This window comes from Pristis pectinata, chromosome 40, assembly GCF_009764475.1.
Source record: "Pristis pectinata isolate sPriPec2 chromosome 40, sPriPec2.1.pri, whole genome shotgun sequence".
Classification (NCBI taxonomy): Eukaryota; Metazoa; Chordata; class Chondrichthyes; order Rhinopristiformes; family Pristidae; genus Pristis; species Pristis pectinata.
Genome location: NC_067443.1, coordinates 6,444,903 through 6,463,794, shown reverse-complemented (window position 1 = coordinate 6,463,794; position 18,892 = coordinate 6,444,903). Strand labels below are relative to the sequence as shown.

General features: G+C 51.8%; 1 protein-coding gene across 2 annotated transcripts in view; it reads right to left on the bottom strand.

Moving 5' to 3' along the window:
- si:dkey-6i22.5 (polyamine-modulated factor 1) overlaps positions 1-18,892 on the bottom strand; it is a 28,868-nt gene that overhangs the window by 4,091 nt on the left and 5,885 nt on the right. The window contains exons 3-5 of one of the 2 annotated variants that reach the window (XR_007958778.1): positions 17,735-17,835; positions 17,017-17,212; positions 14,672-14,792 (exon numbers count right to left, since the gene is read on the bottom strand). Coding sequence is in view for 1 of the 2 variants with exons in the window: in XM_052045796.1 (XP_051901756.1) it covers positions 14,748-14,792; positions 17,017-17,212; positions 17,735-17,835 (342 nt within the window). In the remaining variant the exon portion in view is untranslated. Of the gene's footprint in view, positions 1-13,444; positions 14,793-17,016; positions 17,213-17,734; positions 17,836-18,892 lie in introns of those variants that run through there. The other variant, XM_052045796.1, reaches the window with a different exon arrangement.

The following is an 18,892-nucleotide window of genomic DNA, read 5'->3' as shown; positions in this document are numbered from 1 at the left end:
ATGAGACAATCCCTTCATCCTAGGGGTCTACCCATGTATGTTCTCTCCAGAACATGTGGATCTCTCCTTCAGGAACCAGAACCTTATGGAGTGTTCCAGCTCCAACCTCTCCAACATCCAACTCTGCCTTCCTACCTTTATGCTGCATTGCTTTTGTCATTCCACATTTCCCATCCGAGTTCCTTGCTGTACCTGATGCTAAGCTTGTGGTTCATGTACGGGCATCCCCAGGTCCCTCAGGTGTCTACAGGTCTCCCTCCGTTTGATATTCTGCTTTACACCTCCCTCTGAAAGTGGGCCACCACACGATGTAATCCATCTGCCAACTCGATACCCAGTCACTGCACCTAGCTATATCCCCCCTGAATGCTCCTCCCAGCTTGCTCCCTCACCCATATCTGCACCGTCACTGAATGTGGCCACACTGCAAGTACCCAGAGGACACGGACTTGTGAAGGTGACAATAAACTCGACTTTGACTTTGCAGGCACTCCCTTCCTCCCAGTCAGCACAGATATAGTCGAGATCCAAGCTCTGAACCCCAATTGTTAAAACACAAAAGCATGAAAACATGCACAGCCTAAGGACAGCTCCTCTCCCACTGTTATAAGACTCTTGAAAAGACCTCTTTTATGATAAAGACGAACTCTTGATCTCTCAATCTACCTCTTTGTACCCTTGCACCTTATTGTCTACCTGCACAGGACTTCCTCTGTGATTAGAGTCACAGAGAGTCAATAGAGCAATACAGCAGGGATACAGGCCCTTCGGCCCAACCAGTCCGTGCCGACCATGGTGCCCACCCAGCCAGTCCCAATTTCCTGCGTTCGGCCCACCTCTCTACAAGCCCCAGCCCACCATGTACCTATCCAAGTGCTTCTTAAATGATACCATTGTACCTGCCTCACCCACTTCCTCTGGCAGCTCGTTCCATACACTCACCACCCTCTGCGTGAAAAAGTTGCTCCTCAGGTCACTTTTAAATCTTTCCTCTCTCACCCTAAACCTGTGCCCCCTAGTTTTGGACTCCCCTACCCTGGGGAAAAGACTGTCACCTTATCTATGCCTAATTTTAAACACTTCTATGAGGTCTCCCTTTATTCTCCTATGGTCCAAGGAATAAAGACCCAGCCTGGCCAACCTCTCCCTATAACTCAGGCCCTCCAGTCCTGGCAACATCCTCGTAAATCTCCTTTGCACTTTCCAACTTAACCACATCTCTCCTGTAACAGGGTGACCTAAACTGTACACAGTGCTCCAAGTGCGGCCTCACCAATGACTTGTACAGCTGCAACATAATGTCCCAACTCCTATTCTCAATGCCCTGACTGATAAAGGCCAGCGCGCCAAACACTTTTCTCACCACCGTGTCTACCTGTGACACCATTTTCAACCAACTATGCACTTGTACTCCTAGGTCCCTCTGTTCCATTACACTCCTTAGTGCCCGACCATTCACAGTATAAGTCCTACGCTGGTTTGACTTTCTAAAATGCATCACCTCACACTTATCTGTATTGAAATCCATGTGTTGCTCCCCAGCCCACTCTCCTAACCTGCCTTATGAAAGCAGGTTGAGGGAACTCGGCCTTTTCTCCTTGGAGCGACGGAGGATGAGGGGGGACCTGATAGAGGTGTATAAGATGATGAGGGGCATTGATTGTGTGGATAGTCATTTCCCCAGGGCTGAAATGGTGGCCACGAGAGGACACAGGTTTAAGGTGCTGGGGAGTAGGTACAGAGGAGATGTCAGGGGTAAGTTTTTTACTCAGAGTGGTGAGTGTGTGGAATGGGCTGCCGGCAACGGTGGTGGAGGCGGATACGATAGGGTCTTTTAAGAGACTTTTGAATAGGTACATGGAGCTTAGAAAAATAGAGGGCTATGGGTAAGCCTAGTAATTTCTAAGGTAGGGACATGTTCAGCACAGCTTTGTGGGCTGAAGGGCCTGAATTGTGCCGTAGGTTTTCTATGTTTCTAAGACTCCCCCTGTGATCTACACCAACCTTCTTCACTATCAACACCACCTCCTAATTTTGTATCATCCACAAGTGCGGCCTCATTAACGACTTAAACTGCAACATTATGTCCCAATTCCTGTACTCAATGTTATTGCTTGATTCTTTGTACTACCTCCATGTACTTGTTTTGAAATGATCTGTATGGATGGTGTGCAAAACAAAGATTTATACTGTATCTTGGTACATGTGACAATAATATACCAATTGTTTTCCAATATGAAAGTCTCCACTTTAAGCTGTTCCTCTTATAAACACCCTAATTTACCCTCAATTCACTAGTTTCAAACCAACGTTTCTCACCTCCATCTCTGTCCTGTTATCATGTCCCCTACGGGCGAGATCACGAGTTAATCCTGTCTCATTACATGTGACCAGATCTGAGGTTGAGTTCCCTGTTTGAGCTGACAAACTACTACACTCACCCTTTGCAAATTTGATTTGCTCGATGTCTAATGAAGATTAAGTTCACCCACAGTAAATCAGTTTATTATTGTCACCTGTACTGAGGTAGAGTGAAAAACCACTCTTGCATACAGTCCGTACAGATTGATTCATTACAACTTCTAGTCCCAGCAGAGACTGAGCACCGCAGCACCGGTGGTGACGACTGCAAAGGTCTGGTCAAGGGAGGCAGAGGAGCGTTTACAGGACTGCTTTGAATCAGTGGACTGGGCCACATTCAGGGATTCATCCTCGGATCTGAATATGCCACGGGTGTCACTGACCTCATCAAAACCTGCGTGGATGAGTGTGTGCCTTTGAGAACATACCGAGTCTTCCCAAACCAGAAGCCCTGGATGAACCAGGAGACTCGCAGTCTGCCGAGGGCTAGATCTGTGGCGTTCAAGACCGGCGATCCAGAACCCTACAAGAAGGCCAGGTATGACCTACGGAAGGCCATTGGTAGGGCGAAAAGGTAATTCCGATTGAAGTTAGACACAATTGGTTGCACGACAGCTGTGGCAGGGTTTGCAATACCATTACTTCCTATAAGGCAAAACCTATCAGCACAAATGGAAGTGAAGCTTCACTCCCTGATGAGCTCAACACCTTTTAGGCTCACTTTGAAAGGGAGAATAACACTACACCTGTGTGAATTCTCACAGCATCCGGCGACTCTGTGATCTCTGTCTCACAGGCCGACGTCGGAACATCCTTCAAGAGGGTGAACCCTCGCATGGTGTCAGGCCCTGACGGTGTACCTGGAGGGTACTGAAAATCTGTGCCGACCAACTGGCTGGAGTGCTCAAGGACATCTTCAACCTCTCGCTGCTGCAGTCGGAGGTTCCTACCTGCTCCGAAAGGGCATCAGTCATACCGGCGCCCAAGAAGAGCAGGGTGAGCTGCCTTAACAACTATCGCCCGGTAGCACTCACATCTGCTGTGATGAAATGCTTTGAGAGGTTGGTCATGGCTAGAATTAACTCCTGCTTGAGCAAGGATCTGGACCTGCTGCGATTTGCCTACCGCCACAACAGGTCTACAGCGGACGCAATCTCACTGGCTCTCCACTCTGGTTTGGAGCACCTAGACAACAGCAAAACATACGTCAGGCTGCTGTTTATTGATTACAGCTTGGCATTACACCATCATTGCCTTAGTACTAATAACCAAGCTTCAAAACCTGGGCCTCTGCACCTCCCTCTGCAACTGGATCCTTGACTTCCTTATCGGGAGACCACAGTCAGTGTGGATTGGTAGTAACATCTCCTCCTTGCTGACAATCAACACAGGCATGCCTCAAGGATGCGTGCTTAGCCCACTGCTCTACCCTCTCTACACTTGTGACTGTGTGGCTCGGCACAGCTCAAACACCATCTATAAATTCACTGATGACACCACTGCTGTTGGCAGAATCTAAGATGGTGATGAGGAAGTGTACAGGAGTGAGATAGATCGGCTGGTTGAGAGGTGTCACAACAACCTCGCACTCAACATCAGCAAGACCAAGGAACTGATTGTGGACTTCAGGAAGGGAAAGTCGGGAGAACACACACCTGTCTTCATTGAGGGGTCAGCGGTGGAAAGGGTGAGCAGCTTCAAGTTCCTGGGCGTCAACATCTCGGAGGATCTATCTTGGGCCCAACACATTGATGCAATCAGGAAGAAGGCAGGCCAGCGGCTCTACTTCATTATGAGTTTGAAACTTGGCATGTCACCAAAGGCACGGTAGTGTAGCGGTTAGCGTAACGCTATTACAGCGCCAGCGACCTGGGTTCAATTCCGGCCACTGTCTGTAGGGGGTTTGTACATTCTCCCTGTGTCTGCGTGGGTTTCCTCCGGGTGCTCCGGTTTCCTCCCACATTCCAACGACGTACGGGTTAGGAAGTTGTGGGCATGCTATGTTGGCGCTGGAAGCGTGGTGACACTTGCGGGCTGTCCCCAGAACACTCTACACAAAAGATGCATTTCATTGTGTGTTTCGATGTACATGTGACTAATAAAGATATCTTATCTTAGATTTCTACAGAGGTGCGGCGGAGAGCATCCTGACTGGTTGCATCACTGCCTGGTACGGAGCCTCCAATGCACAGGATCAAAAGAGGCTGCAGAGGGTTGTAGAGTCAGACAACTCCATCACAGACACAACCCTCCCCACCATCGAGGACATCTTCAAGAGGCGGTGCCTCAAGAAGGCGGCATCCATCACTGAGGACCCTCACCATCCGGGACATGCCCTCTACTCGTTACTACCATCAGAGAGGAGGTACAGGAGCCCGAAGACCCACACTTAGCGATTCAGGAACAGCTTCTTCCCCTCCGCTATCAGATTTCTGAACGGTCCATGAACCCAGGAATACTGCCTCGTTATTCCTTCTTTTTTGGCTCCATATATTTATTTTTGTAATTTATAGATTTCATGTCTTTGCACTGTACCACTGCTACAGCAAAACAAACTTCACATTGTATGTTAGTGATAACAAATCAGATCCTGATTCAACAGTTCATTGAGGTAGTACAAGGTAAATGCAGAATAAAGTGTTACAGTTACAGAGAAAGTGCAGTGCAGGCAGACAATAAGATGCAAGGCCATAATGAGGTAAATTGTGAGGTCAAGAGTCAAATTTATTGTATTAGGGGGCCGTTCAATAGTCTTACAACAGTGGGGTAGAAGCTGTCCTTGAGCCTGGTGGTACGTGCTTTCAGGCTTTTGTATCTTCTGCCTGATTTTCTTGGTCACCTTTAACCAAGTCTCAAGTTGTATTTATGCTGTGAATTCCCCTCCCTCATTACGAATACTGTGTGTGTTGAAATTTAGAGGCTTTAGTTTGGCTTTCCTCTTGCAGGGGCACTGGTATACAGGGTTTTGGGGTCCCCCTCCCCTGTGGCAGATAAGCTTTCTACCACCTACAAGTCATTGGTCAGGAGCGTGAGGGGATAGTCTCTTGGGTGAATGCAGCTCCACGCCACCCAGGGCAAAGCGGCCCGCTTGTCACTCCAACTACCGTACTAAACACTCCAGTGTGCAGTCGATGCAGTGCGCAGTCTTCAAAATGCAGTTCTTCACCCAGGCTACCCCCGACAGCACCTCCCAAACCTGCCACCTCTCCTGCCAAGGGCAGCGGGGGAACACCAGGTTCCCCCCTAAGTCATGCACTATCCAACTTGGAAGTACATCAGTATTGCCTGGACGAGGGCAGCTTCAACAACACTCAAGAAGCTCGACACCATACAGGACGTAACAGCCTGCTTTGGTGGGCAGCCCATCCACAACCACTCACTCCGCCACTGACACACAGTAGCAGCAATTTGTACCATCTACAGGAGGCACTGCAGCAACCCACCAAGGCTCCTGAGACAACAGAATCAGAACTATTATCACCGACACATGATGTGAAATTTGTCTTGCGGCAGCAGTACAGTGCAAGACATAAAAATGAAATAGTGCAAAAGAGGAATAACGAGTTAGTGTTCATGGGCCGTTCAGAAATCTGAGGGTGGAGGGGAAGAAGCTGTTCCTGAATCGTTGAGTGTGGGTCTTCAGGCTGAGGACTGGGCCTTCCAAACCCACCACCTCTACCGGCTGGAAGGACGAGGGCAGCAAAAGCTGGAGCAACACCACCCCCTGGGAGTTGCCCTCCGAGCCACACCCCACCCCGACTGGGAAATATATCACCGTTCCTTCACCGTCACTGGTTGGGTCCAACCCCTGGGACTCCCTCCCTAACACCACTGTGGGGTACACCCACACCTCAAGGACTGCAGCGATTCAAGGAGGCAGCTCACCACCACCTTCTCAGGGGCAACTAAACGCCAGCTCAGCCCATATCCTGTTGAGCGAATAACCATCATCGCTGGGTCAAGTTCCTGGAACCCCCTCCCCAATGGGAACACCTTCCCCGCACTGACTGCTGCAGTTCAAGAAGGCAGCCCCCCACCTCAAAGGGCAATCAACAGCCAGTGATATCCACCCTCCCTGACGAAATGCTCCACGTGGTCAGGCAGCCAGTGAAGCTCTCACAGGGCAGGGTACTGGGGTGGGGAGGGAAGGAGAGGGGCAGTCCGCTCCCCCCAGTGGGACTGGACTCCCCCTGGGCTGGGGTTTGTCCTCGACAATCGGCTGACGTCCTGGGACCGCACGAAGCCTTGACAAATGACTCCGGCTGAATGGGAGCCGAGCCCTCTGCCTGGGTCATTGTGTGCGGTGACAGGCTGTGAATGCACGGCTCAGCACAGCTGCCGCTGCACCCAGGCCTCTCGCTCAGACGGCCCATATCATTACAGCAGCCTGGGCAAGGAGGTCACTAGCTTCATAACTGCCGAGGGGGTGGGGGGAGGTGGATTTAGGCATCTCCTTCCTACCCCTCAGCCCACAGAAGCTGGCCAGACCAACGATTCAGAAACAGCTTCTTCCCCTCCACCATCAGATTTCTGAACGGTCCATGAACACCACCTCGTTATTCCTTTTTTGCACTATTTATGATTGTAATTTATAGTAATTTTACATCTTTGCACTGTACTGCTGCCGCAAAACAACAAATCTCACGTTGTAAGTCAGTGGTAATGAATCTGATTCTGAATACAACCAGTAGACTCAAGGTCAGCTTCTGTCAGACCCTTGAACAGACCTCTCATATGCTAGAAGTTGAACTACAATGGCACAGTAGCGCAGCAGTTAGTGTAACGCTATTACAGAGCCAGTGACCCGGGTTCAATTCCGGCTGCTGTCTATAAGGAGTTTGTACGTTCTCCCCGTGTCTGCGTGGGTTTCCTCTGGGTGCTCCAGTTTCCTCCCACATTCAAAGGCGTACAGGTTAGGAAGTTGTGGGTATGCTATGTTGGCGTGGGAAGCATGATGACACTTGCGGGCTGCCCCCAGAACATTCCACGCAAAAGATGCATTTCTCTGTGTGTTTTGATGTACATGTGACTCGTAAAGAAATCTTAATTTTTTTTGTTCTAATTGTGCTCTCTTGTATAATTTCTGTCGTTAATTAATGTCTTTCTTGCGAACATTGTGCATTTGATGTTTTGTGCCCGTGACGCTGCTATGAGTAAGTTTTTCACTGCACCTGCGCACATATGTACTTGTGCAGATGACAATAAACTTGACTGTACTCCTAATCTACCTCGTCGCGGCCCTTGCACCTTATTGTCTGCCTGCCTGCACTTTCTCCGTGACTGTAACACTATATTCTGCATTCTGTTTTCCTTTTTACTACCTCGATGTACTTGTGTATGGAAATGTCTGTCTGGATGGCACACAGACAAAAGCTTTTCACTGTATCTCGGTACATGGGACAATTATAAACCAATTACCAACAGTGAGGAAAGGTTCATCAGCTGCCAGAGAACACAAGAAAATAGCAGGGAAAGTTCACTCAGCTCTGACATTTAACACGATCGTGGCTGATCTTCCCCGGGCTTCGTCACCTCTTCTGTGCCAGCTGCCCTCTGCCCTGAATTCCCCAACCTTTCAAATATTTATCCCCCTCGTCTCTCTGGGATCGAGAACTCCAGAGATTCGCCATCCTCCATACACATCTCCGTTTTAAACGGCCACCCCCTAATCTTGTAACTACAGTCCCCACTAAATTACGGCGGGGATATGTTCCCGTGAACTCCTTGTAACCCAGACGGTTCCCAAGTCGGAAATGTGGCCGGAAACCGAGTTCCCATCCAGCAAATCCAATCCCACTGGTCTCCCAAATGCTGGTTCGTACGTACGTACGGGCTGTATACAAGTCGGGCGTTCGTAATTTGGGGAGGGCCTGTATGTCCCCTTGTTCAACACTCTCTCCACGATTAGAAACATCTCAGGATCGAAAAGTCTAATACTAGAGGGCACGTCTTTAAGATGAGAGGGGGTAAGTTCAAAGGAGATGTGCGGGGAAAGTTTTTGTTTTACACAGAGAGCGGTGGGTGCCTGGAATGTGCTGCCAGGGGTGGGGGGTGGAGGCAGATACAATAGGGGTGTTTAAGAGGCTCTTAGATAGGCACATGGATGTACAGAGAACGAAGGGAGATGGACCTTGTGTAGGCAGAAGGTATTAGTTTAGTTAGACGTTTAACCGGTTTGGCACCACATCATGGGTTGAAAGGCCCATGATGTGGTTCCTGTGCTGTACTATTCTGTGTTCTATTTACTGTCTGCAGGGAAGTGTTAGGAATAGGGTGGGACTTGGGAATAAATGTAATTATACTCAGTGGTCGTAGTCATACAGCACAGGCCCTTCGGCCCAACTGGTCCATGCCAACCAAGATGCCAATCTAAGCTAGTCCTACCTGCCCACATTTCCCATATCCCTCTAAACCTTTCCTGTCCAAGTATCTTTTAAATGTTGTTAACGTCCCTGCCTCAACCACTTCCTCTGGCAGCTCGTTCCATATACTGACCACCCTCCGCGTGAAAATGTTGCCTCTTGGGTTCCTATCGAATCACTGGTGGTGGGGAGTGTTTAAATTCTCTCTTGTCCCTGAGAGAGCATTCTAGAGAGCCGCCCTCATTGGCGTACAGGTATCAGGGGCTGGAATCCCGTCTCCCTCTAGCCAGAGGAGACTTCAGGGTCACACTAAGGAAGTAGTTTAACAGGAGAACAGATCTAACCCCTTGCCGTCACCAACCAGCTGCATCATGGTCTGGTCCAAAACAGGCTATGAACCCGTGAACACTACCTCCTTATTCCTATTTTGCACTATTTATTTATTTTTGTAACTTATAGTAACTTTTAAAACGTCTTGCACTGTACTGCTGCCGCAAAACAAATTTCACGACATATGTCAGCAATAAACCTGATTCTGACTGGTCCAAGGTGCCCATCTGAACTAGTCCCATTTGCCCGCGTTTGGCACATATCCCTCTAAACCTTTCCTATCCGTGTACCTGTCCGATTGTCTTTTAAACGTTGTGAATGCACAGCAGCTTTAAATTCTTGGGTGCTAACGTATCGGATGACCTGCCCTGGGCCCAGCACACACAGATGCAATCACAAAGGCGGCGTGCCAGTGGCTTTACTTTCTTGGAAGCTTAAGTAGGTTCCACATGTCACTGAACACTCCAACAAACTTCTGCAGATGTACCGTTGAAAGTGGTCTGACTGGTTGCATCATGGTCTGGTACAGTAATTCAAATGCGCAGAGTCGTGGACTCTGCACAATACATCACGGGCACATCCCTCCCCACCATCAGTGGTATCTACAGGAGGCGCTGCCTCAAGAAAGCAACATCTGCCATCAAAGATCCCCCACCATCCGGGCCGTGCCATCTTCTCGCAGCTACCATCGGGCAGGAGGTACAGAAGCCTGAAGTCCCACACCACCAGGTTCAGGAACAGCTACTTCCCTTCAACCTTTCAGTTCTTGAACCAACCAGCACAACCCTAATCACTGCCTGAGTACAGCAACAGTGGGACCACTTTGCACTATAATGGACTTTGTTTTTCATTGTTCTGATTGTGTTTTCTTGTATAATTGCGTATAATTTATGTTGTTAATTGATCTTTTTCTTGTGAATGTTGTGTAACTGATGCTCTGTGCCTGTGATGCTGATGCAAGTAAGTTCATCATTACCCCTGTGCACACATGGACTTGTGTGTAGGACAATAAACTTGACTTGGACTAGTTCTTGATTCCCCAAGTCTGGAGGAAAAAAGTCTGTGTGCATTCACCCTATCAATGCCCCTCATGATTTTATACAAGATCACCCCTCAATCTCCTACACTCCCAGCCTGCTCAACCTCTCCCTGTAACTCAGTCCCTCGAGTCCTGGCAACATCCTCGTAAATCTCCTCTACGCTCTTTCCAGCTCAATGGCACCTTTCTTATAGCAATGGTGAACATCTGTCGACCCCCCCCTCTCCCAGAGTCCTGCAAATCTCCCATCGGAACCTGCGCCTTCCCGATCAGATGTTAGGCACACCCGCGGAATAACACGAAGGCAAGGCATTTTCAGATTCCCTCGGAACAACAGGGTTAACCTCCACAGGGAGAAGTCCTGAAACGGATAGTTGGAGGAATCTGCCTGTTGGAGAGTTTGGTATTTTTCCTCAGGATCCCTTGTTGGCTTGATCCTACTTCCATAGCACCCAACTCTGCTCAGTTAGAATTTCCACAAAGCAGACACTGATTTAACCCAGACCAAACTTGCCCAGGGCCTGGGAGGGAATCGGTGGAGTTCTGTCGACACACCCTCCCCTCCCCACCCTGGTCCGTGTAACAAAAAGCAGAGGGGTGGCTCCCCCCACTAACTCCCTCCGGAAAAAAAACTCACCCACGGAGAGCAACAGCATCACGGCGGCCAGGGTGAATCCTGCCCCTGATTCGGGCGGACACCCCTTCATTCTGCGGGAAGCTCTTTAACCAACTGACGGACACGGCAGCCGAACTCCCGGCATTATCCTCCTGCTTGCTCTGGGTTAGTCCTTCCTCCTGCCCTGCTCCCTTGCTCACTGTCCCAGTCTGACTGGCCTCACCCCCTCCTCTTCCCATCCCCTCCCCAGTCCTCATTGACAGCTCCTGAATGAGGGGTAAACAAAGGAACAGACACTGATATATGTGAGAGCAGCAAGGAGGGAGCAAGGTGAGGGGAGGAGGGGTAGGTTAGGGTGGATTACAAATCACACTGAAGCCAATTACCACATGGAAATAGATTGGGACTAGGTAATTAACTCGATGCTAAAACAACGCGGCATAAAGCAGTTTAACAGCTTCCCGCGGAGTCTTGTAATCAGACAACAAGCACTCGGGTCAGAGATCAGGAGAGGCAGCTCATTCTGCTGGGGACAGCGGGACTCCTCGGTAGAGAAGGGTAACACGGTGCTGCAGGCAGCCAGGGACAGAGCAGCCTGCACACACCCGTCCCCTTAGATGGGACACGTGCAGCCTCACATCGACGTATTGGAGTTGTAAACATGGACTCATTTTGTCTACTCATTTCTTTTCCCTCCATCCACCCTGTCCCCCCTCTCAAAAATCTTTCCCATCCCTTCTGAACCATAACGGGAGCTTTATAGCAAGGGGCAAGTATTTAGATAAAGGTGGGGGGGGGGGGGGGGGAAAAGGAAGGAAAGACTTTTGTTTGAATCAACAGCTGATTAAACTGCGTAGTCCCTACAAGTGGCCAAAGTTGATGTAGTGGTGGCTGAGCTTCAGGAGGTCCTGGGTTGGAATGGGGAGGGGGGGTGGAGGAGGGCGCTGGAGAGATGCGAGCCTGCCTTTTTGTTCGGGTCACTCGATAGACAATGGGGAGCTAACAATGGGGAACGAGGGAACCCAAAGGATTGTTCGTTCAGCTGGAAAAGCTTGGCCTTTGAAAGAGGAAAGGGTGGGAGGTGGGGGGGGGGGGGTGGTGTGCAGTGAGTGGATTTCCCTGTAGACACACACACACACACACTCCCTGTCCTCAAATCCCCTCCCGTGTTCCTCAGCCTGAGACAAAACCAAAAACAGAAGATACCCCGGCAACGGAGACTGATATGCAGGGCTGGAGATGGAGGGGAGGGCAGAGGCTGTGTGAGCTCACTGCCCCTCACCCCATTAGCTGGGTGACTGTCACAGTGGTCTCACACAGGCTTGAGTAACAACATTCCTCTAACCTGCTATTGAGCGTCCGGGTGGAGAGTCACTTCGTCTCCTTTGTGTTGGGAGACAGTGGGATTCGGCTCTCCCCCTTGGAAGATGTTCATCCCGGTGACATCTGCCACTGCTGGTCCCAGGGTCTGACATTGTTTCGGGGGGTGGGGGGGGGGGGGGGGGATGGTGGGTGGTGGTGTCAGAGTGGGAGGTGTGTGGGGGGAGAGTTCTCCGACTTTAAACTATGGACAGTCCCAGCTTGGAACTCGGGACACTGTGACTGACACCCCCGACCAGTTATCACGTTGGGGAAAAGTTCACCCAGATGCCTCGGAGAATTTTAGGGAGGGAATTTGAGAAGTTTGGGGGGGGGGTAGAATTCCGGAGCCAGGAGGGGGCAGGGATCTGAAGGTATGGCCACCCCAGTCGGAGGAGTGCAAAGATTAGGTGGTGAGGTGGCTGCGGGGAGCAGGATGCAGATCCCCCTCCACATGGCCCCCCCCCAGGTCTTCGCCCTCCTCATTCCCACATTGCTGCAGCACCTTTCCTTGCCTCAGGACGCACGAAGGGAAAGGTGGACAGGAAGATCCCACCAGCAGGAAAACACGGCAGGCAGCGTTGGGGTGATGTTGGCTGAGGGACCAAAATCCACCCTGGAACTGAGGGGGCCTGTCATCAGTTCACCGAGAGGCACAGCGCGGAAAACAGGCCCTTCAGCCCGTCAAGTCTGTGCCGAACATTTACACCAAGCCAGTTTAATTCCCCCCATGCTCCCACGATTCTACCCCTCACCCACACACCGAGGCTGAATAACCCAGCGACCCTGCAGATTGTCAGGACATGGGAAGGAACAGGAGCACCTGGGGGGGGGGGGGACCCACGCGGTCACAGGGACAGCGTGCAAACTCCACACACACAGCGCCAGAGGTCGGGATCGAACCCGGGTCTCTGGAGCTCTGAGACAGTGGCTCCACCCACTGACCCACCCATCGAACTTTCTCTCTACTCTCTCCGGTTTTTAAGGATCCTCCTTAAACCAGGAGGCCAAAACCATGTGCATTTCTCCAGGTGAGCCCTGCGTGGATGCAGCCAAGCGTTCCAGCTCCCTCTACCCCATCCCAACACACTCCCTCCGCAGAAAAGGCTGGCGTTCCACTTCCCTCCCCGATTACTTGGCGGTAATCACACACCAGCCTTGTGACCCACATACGAGGAAACCCAGATCTCTCTGAACGACAACGAGTCTTCAACATCTTTCGCGTTTCAACACGACGCTGGAGGCCATTCTGCCCATCGAATCCATGCCAGCTCTCACAGCAATCCCTGTGATCTATTCTCTGTCGCCTGCCCATCGCATCACACACCCTCCCCACTTCTTCTACTGCAGTGGAGGGTAATTCACAGCTGCCAATTAACGCCACACAAACTTGTTATGTGGGAGGAAACAGAAGCACTCGGGGAAAACCCACGCGGTCACAGGGAGAATGTGCAAACTCCACACACATGCACAGCACCGGAGGTCGGGATCGAACCCGGGTCTCTGGTGCTGAGACAGCGCCTCTGCCCGCTGCGCCACCCAGCTCTCCCCTTCTGGTCTAGGTAAGAACCACAGGGGGGAAGAGGGGCCAGGGAGTGAAAAGACAGAACACAGTAAGGTTTTGGAATTGACAGCTCCCTTTTAATTGCAACACAATCATTCCCCCTTCTCCTAACCCCACCTCCATTTGCCAACCCCTCCCCTCCCCAACGCCAGCACAGCTCGGCACTGGAGAGCCGCAAGTCCTGGAAAGCCCATCCGACTACAGGTCCAAACGGTCGACGTCAAACGGGAACGAGGTGGTGCGGAAGATGCGCCCCGAGGGGAAAACTCTGCCCAACAGATACCACCCAAGGAAGCACTGCAGCAGGGTGAAGCAATGCAGGGGGAGGGGTGGGGGGAGACATTAGGCCATTTGGCTGGTGGGTCAGCCCATCCCCAGTCCTACAATAATCCCAGACAAACTCGCACTCAGCAGGTGCCCGAGTCTGATTCAGTACATGTACTGACACACAGGGAGCTGGGGTTGGGAGCTGTGGGTGCACAGGCATCGACATTTCACTGCCCGGGGGCAGACCAACTCCTGCAGTGCAGGTACAAGAGAGGAGCCATGTACCGTCCCAGACTTTACCAGGTGCCGGGGCTACAAGGCTCTGAGTAACGCTGCACACAGTCTGTGTCCCAATATGGAAGGGGATGTCAATGCAGGATAAAGCTCCCTCTACACTGCCCATCACACACTCCTGTGGTCAGACACAGGGTGATGGTCCCTCCACACCATCCCATCACACATTCCCAGGGTCAGACACAGGGTGAAGCTCCCTCCACACTGTCCCGTCACACACTGCCAGGGTCAGACACAGGGTGAAGCTCTCTCTACACTGTCCCACCACACACTCCTGGGGTCAGACACAGGGTGAAGCTCCCTCTACATTAAATTTTCACCCTACAAGGGCAGCACAGCCTATAAGTTTGGGGTCTAGAGAATCATGGGTGAAACAGAGAAAACCACGCAGACCCCGCCCTCCCGTCCGGTTCCCTCTCCAGGCCTCATCAGTCTGTTGGGCAGGTGCCAGTGGGATCAGGAACAGGGAAGGTTCACACCTCTCTCAGGAGTCAGCGGGAAGGGAGACGAACGGGGACTCCCTGCCGGGTCAGGGATCCGCACCCTGGCCGCTCCTCACTGCCAGCTCAGCTTCAACTTCTGACAGATGCAGTTACATTCCTGGGAAACAAACGGACACCGGGATCAGCGACCGGCAGCTCGGAATACTACAGCACCCCTCCGTACGAGGGGCACATGCTCACCGTTGGGGGCGAGGATGGGAACCAAATTGCCACCCCACTCCCACTTTAACCCCACCCTCATCACCGGAGCACAACATAGCCCTTACCCCCACTGTGTGAATAACAACCCCGCCCCAACCACAACCCCATCTCATGCACAGACTGCTTCCCAACTCCTCATTGGCAAGGGCATTGAGTACAGGAGTTGGGACGTCACGTTACAACTGTACAAATCGTTGGTGAGACCACACTTGGAGTATTGTGGGCAGTTCTGGTCTTCCAGCTATAGGAAGGACATCATTAAGCCTGAAAGGGTGCAGGAAAGATTCACGAGGATGTGACTGGGACAGGAGGGCTTGAGTTGTCAGGAGAGGCTGGGGCTATATTCCCTGAAACGGAGGAGGCTGAGGGGTGACCTTATAGAGATATACAATATCATGAGAGACACAAACAAGGTGGATAGTTGCAGTGGTTTTCCCAGGGACGGGAAGTCTAGAACTTGAGGGCACAGGTTTATTGATATTGGTTTATTATTGTCACTTGTACTGAGGTCCAGTGAAAAACTTGCCTTACAAACCGATCGTACAGGTCAATTCATTACACAGTGCAGTTACATTGAGTTAGTACATAGTGCATTGTTGTAGTACAGGTAAAAACAATAACAGTACAGAGTAAAGTGTCACAGCTACAGAGAAAGTGCAGTGCAATAAGGTACAAGGTCACAACAAGATAGGTCGTGAGGTCCATCTCAGCGTATAAGGGAACCGTTCAATAGTCTCGTCACAGTGAGAGGGAAAAGATTTGAAGGGGAACCGAGGGGCAAGTTTTTTTCCCCCCACGCAGAGGGTGATGGGTATATGGAACAAGCTGCCAGAGGAAGTGGTAGAGGTGCATACAATTAAATGACATTTGGACAGGTACACAGATAGGAAGGGCTTGGAGGGACATGGGGCAAACACAGACATGGGACTAGCTCAGGTAGGTAACTTGGTTAGCATGGATGAGTTGGGCCGAAGGGCCTGCTGTGTAACACTACGACTCTGGAGGCTCCACACAGGCAACATGAACTCCCACCCCCTTGTCCCCCCACTGCACACTGCGAGCCCAAACTCTCCTCGACCGCACCCCCCCGGCATTGCACACGGGGGCAACTAACCCCTCCTCACCCAAGCTCCTTGGGACCCCCCTCGGTCCCTCACTGGGACCCCAGACACTGAACCACCAAACACGGCACCACACAGCTCGTCCACCTTAAACCACCCCCCCCATCCCCCCCACAATGCGGATCAGTTTGCCAATGAAATAGCTGGGAGGATGCGCAACAACGAGAGTGTTTGGGACTCTGCAAGGGGATATAGATGGGGGTGGGGGGGGGGGGGAGTGAGTGGGAGAAAATTCCTGGTGTGGAGTTTAATGTGGGGAAGGGCGAGGGGCGAGGTCAGGCACCTCAGTGAGAGGAAACAAAAGGAGGGTTTTTTTTAAAATGGAGAAAGACTGCATTTGAGTGAAGTTTAGGGGAATCGAGAGCATGAATCGCAGAGACAACAGGCAGGTGAAGCTAGTGGGTAGGAGGGTAAATGGCACATTGGCCTTTATTACAGGAGGACTGGGGTTCACAAAGAGGGACGGACTGTTGCAGTGGTACAGGGTGTTGGTGAGGCTGCACCTGGAGTACAGCGCACAGTGTCAGTCCCCTTTAAGAAAGGGGGCGCTGGCGTTGGGAGGTAACACCGGGAGATTCACTGGGATGAGGGGGCTGTCCTGTGAAGAGCGGCTCAAGAAATTGGATCTTTGGAGGGTAGAAGAGTGATGGGGGTGATCTTACTGCGACACCTCAGATCTCGAGGGGGCACGGTTCCACCAGTAGGAGTGGCTTGGAGGAGGGGACGTAGTGGAGGGGGGGGGGGGGGGGGGAGTGGTTGGTGGTCAATGGGGGCCGAGGTGTGCAGGAGGGTGGGAAATCCCTATAATGTTTGGGAACGATCGGGGGTGGGGGGGGATTGAGGGCTGTGGGGAACTGGAACAGAAGAGGAGATGGGGCACAGGGCAGTTCAGCCACAACTGTATTGGACTGCAGGGCAGGCTCGAAGGGCCTTGGAGGTTCGGTGGTGACCCCGAGCCAACACTACCCCCACCACACCCCCTGCCGAGCAGTCACTGACCTCCCAGGCCTGGCATTGATCGTCCCGCAGTTGCTGCAGATCTTGCACCCGCCTCCTGCCTTGCAGCACTTCCTGCGCCAGGGTGGTGTTCTCCTCCCGTGCCCTCTTCAGCTTCAGCTGCAGGTACTGGCGCTGCTGCAGCTGGCAGGGCACCAGGTGGGCGCGCAGGTCCTCGGCTGGAGCGCCTGTGGGACGCCTGTGGGTGGGGGGGGGGGGGGGGAGGTGTGGGTGCGGAAAAGAGGGCAACAGTATCAACAGTATCCTCAGCACCTGGGCAATGCCTGGGCCAGCCTCCCCCAGCTGGCAGCGCTCCACACCCACACACTACCACACCCAGAGCACAGAGTGTGGGCAAACACCATTAGCCAGGCTCCAACCAACACGGACCCCGGCTGATACCGCCCTCCCCCCCCCAACCTCTGGGGTCACTGGGCAGTGACGGGGAGCAGGAACCCCAGCTGATTGCCCCCTCCCTCTCTCTAACCCCCGGGGTCGCTGGGCAGTGATGGGGAGGCAGGAACCCCAGCTGATTCCCCCTCTCTCTCTAACCCCTGGGGTCACTGGGCAGTGATGGGGAGGCAGGAACCCCGGCTGATTCCCATCACCTGCCTCCCCTCTGTACTACACCAAGGCAAGCAGGAAGCTGCCTAACGTCAGCATGGACCAACGCTGTCTGCCCTCTGCCACCTCCCCAAGCCGACTCAAGGCTCCCACTTACCAAGCTTGCACCATCCTTGCTTCAGACTCCCTCTCCAGCTGATCAAGTTTAGGGAGCGCTCGTTCAAAGAGTCCATCTTCGGAGATCTGATTAATCTCTTCCTACGGGGGGAGAGGTAGCGGGGTTAGGGTCAGGACTGTGAGCCATGTATTCTGGGGAACAGGGACCTCAGAATTATTCCCCAACTCTACAGTATTAAATCCTACAACACATGTCAATCAAGGGTCCGGCTCTGCTCACTGCACTTTGAGCGGGATTGCAGGGGGTGCGCTGGGAGAGGTTTACCGGAACAGTTCCAGGGATCTGGAGTTAGACTGCAGAAACTGAGGTCGTTCTCACAAGACAAAGGAGCAGGAGTAGGCCATTTGGCCCATCGAGTCTGCACCACTACCTCACCGTGAGCTAAACTATTCCCATCTAGCTCCAATTCCCAGCCTTTTCCCCATATCCCTTGATACCCTGCCTAATTAGATACCTATCAATCTCCTCCTTAAACAGCCCCAATGATTGGGCCTCCACAGCTGTACATGGCAATGAATTCCATAAATCCATGATCCTCCGGCTAAAGAAATTTCTTCTCATTTCTGTTCTAAATGAGTACCCTCTAATTCTAAGACTGTGCCCTCTAGTCCTGGACTCACCCACCAAGGGAAACAGCTTAACCACATCTACTCTGTCCAATCCTTTCCACATTCGAAATGTTTCTATGAGGTCCCCTCTCATTCTTCTGTACTCCACTGAGTACAGTCCAAGAGCCAACAAACGCTCATCGTATGTAAGCCCTTTCATTCCAGGAATCATCCTCTGAACCCTCTCCAACATCAGCACATCCTTCCTAAGATATGGGGCCCAAAACTGCGCACAGTATTCCAAATGAGGCCTCACCAGTGCTCCATAGAGCCTCATCAACACTTCCTTACTTTTATACGCGATACCTCTCGAAATGAATGCCCACATAGCATTCGCTTTTCCTTGGAGCAGGGACGGTAAGGAGGAGATTTGAAGAGGAAATGGATGAGATCCTGGATTAGATGGAAGGAAGATCTCTCCCAGAGGGGACAAACAAGATACAGAGGGGAGGAAGCATGAGAAATAATTGGTAATTGGTTTATTACTGTCACACGTACCGAGACACAATGAAAAGCTTTTGTGTGCGTG